We start from the raw sequence: 374 nt of genomic DNA, 5'->3' as shown, positions 1-374 counted from the left end.
TCCCACGTCGGCAACAGGCGTGTCTGGCCCTGCGGCCCCTGGCCCCTGTGTGTCCTGGGCTCACTCGGGGGGAGGGAGTGAACACGCGAGTGGGCAGGTCACTGTAGGACGCGGCGGCGGTGGAGTGACAAGCAGCTGCAGACGGGGGCAGGGGACAGCGTGACAGGGAGGGAGACAGCGTGACAGGGTCTGCGGCAGTGGACAGGCTGGGGGAGCAGGGGCCGGCGCCTCACCGGATGCCCTGTGTCCCCACCCCCGGCAGGCATCTTCCCCGAGCCAGAGCAGGACCCTGTGATCCAGATCTGCTCCCTGGGGCTGCGCTGGGGTGAGCAGGAGCCCTTCCTGCGCCTGGCCCTCACCCTGCGGTCCTGCGC

General features: G+C 70.9%; 1 protein-coding gene across 1 annotated transcript in view; it reads left to right on the top strand.

The window, feature by feature from the left end:
• The window catches only part of LOC105310253 (DNA polymerase delta catalytic subunit-like), a 2,150-nt gene extending 1,821 nt beyond the window's left edge, over window positions 1-329 (top strand). The window contains exon 3 of the mRNA XM_023526635.1: window positions 263-329. Coding sequence (XP_023382403.1) covers window positions 263-329 — 67 coding nt within the window. The remainder of the gene's footprint in view (window positions 1-262) is intronic.
• The last annotated feature ends 45 nt before the right edge of the window (window positions 330-374 follow it).

The sequence above is a fragment of the Pteropus vampyrus genome, unplaced genomic scaffold, assembly GCF_000151845.1.
Source record: "Pteropus vampyrus isolate Shadow unplaced genomic scaffold, Pvam_2.0 Scaffold1604, whole genome shotgun sequence".
Taxonomy (NCBI): domain Eukaryota; kingdom Metazoa; phylum Chordata; class Mammalia; order Chiroptera; family Pteropodidae; genus Pteropus; species Pteropus vampyrus.
This window is presented reverse-complemented; position numbering and strand designations above follow the sequence as displayed.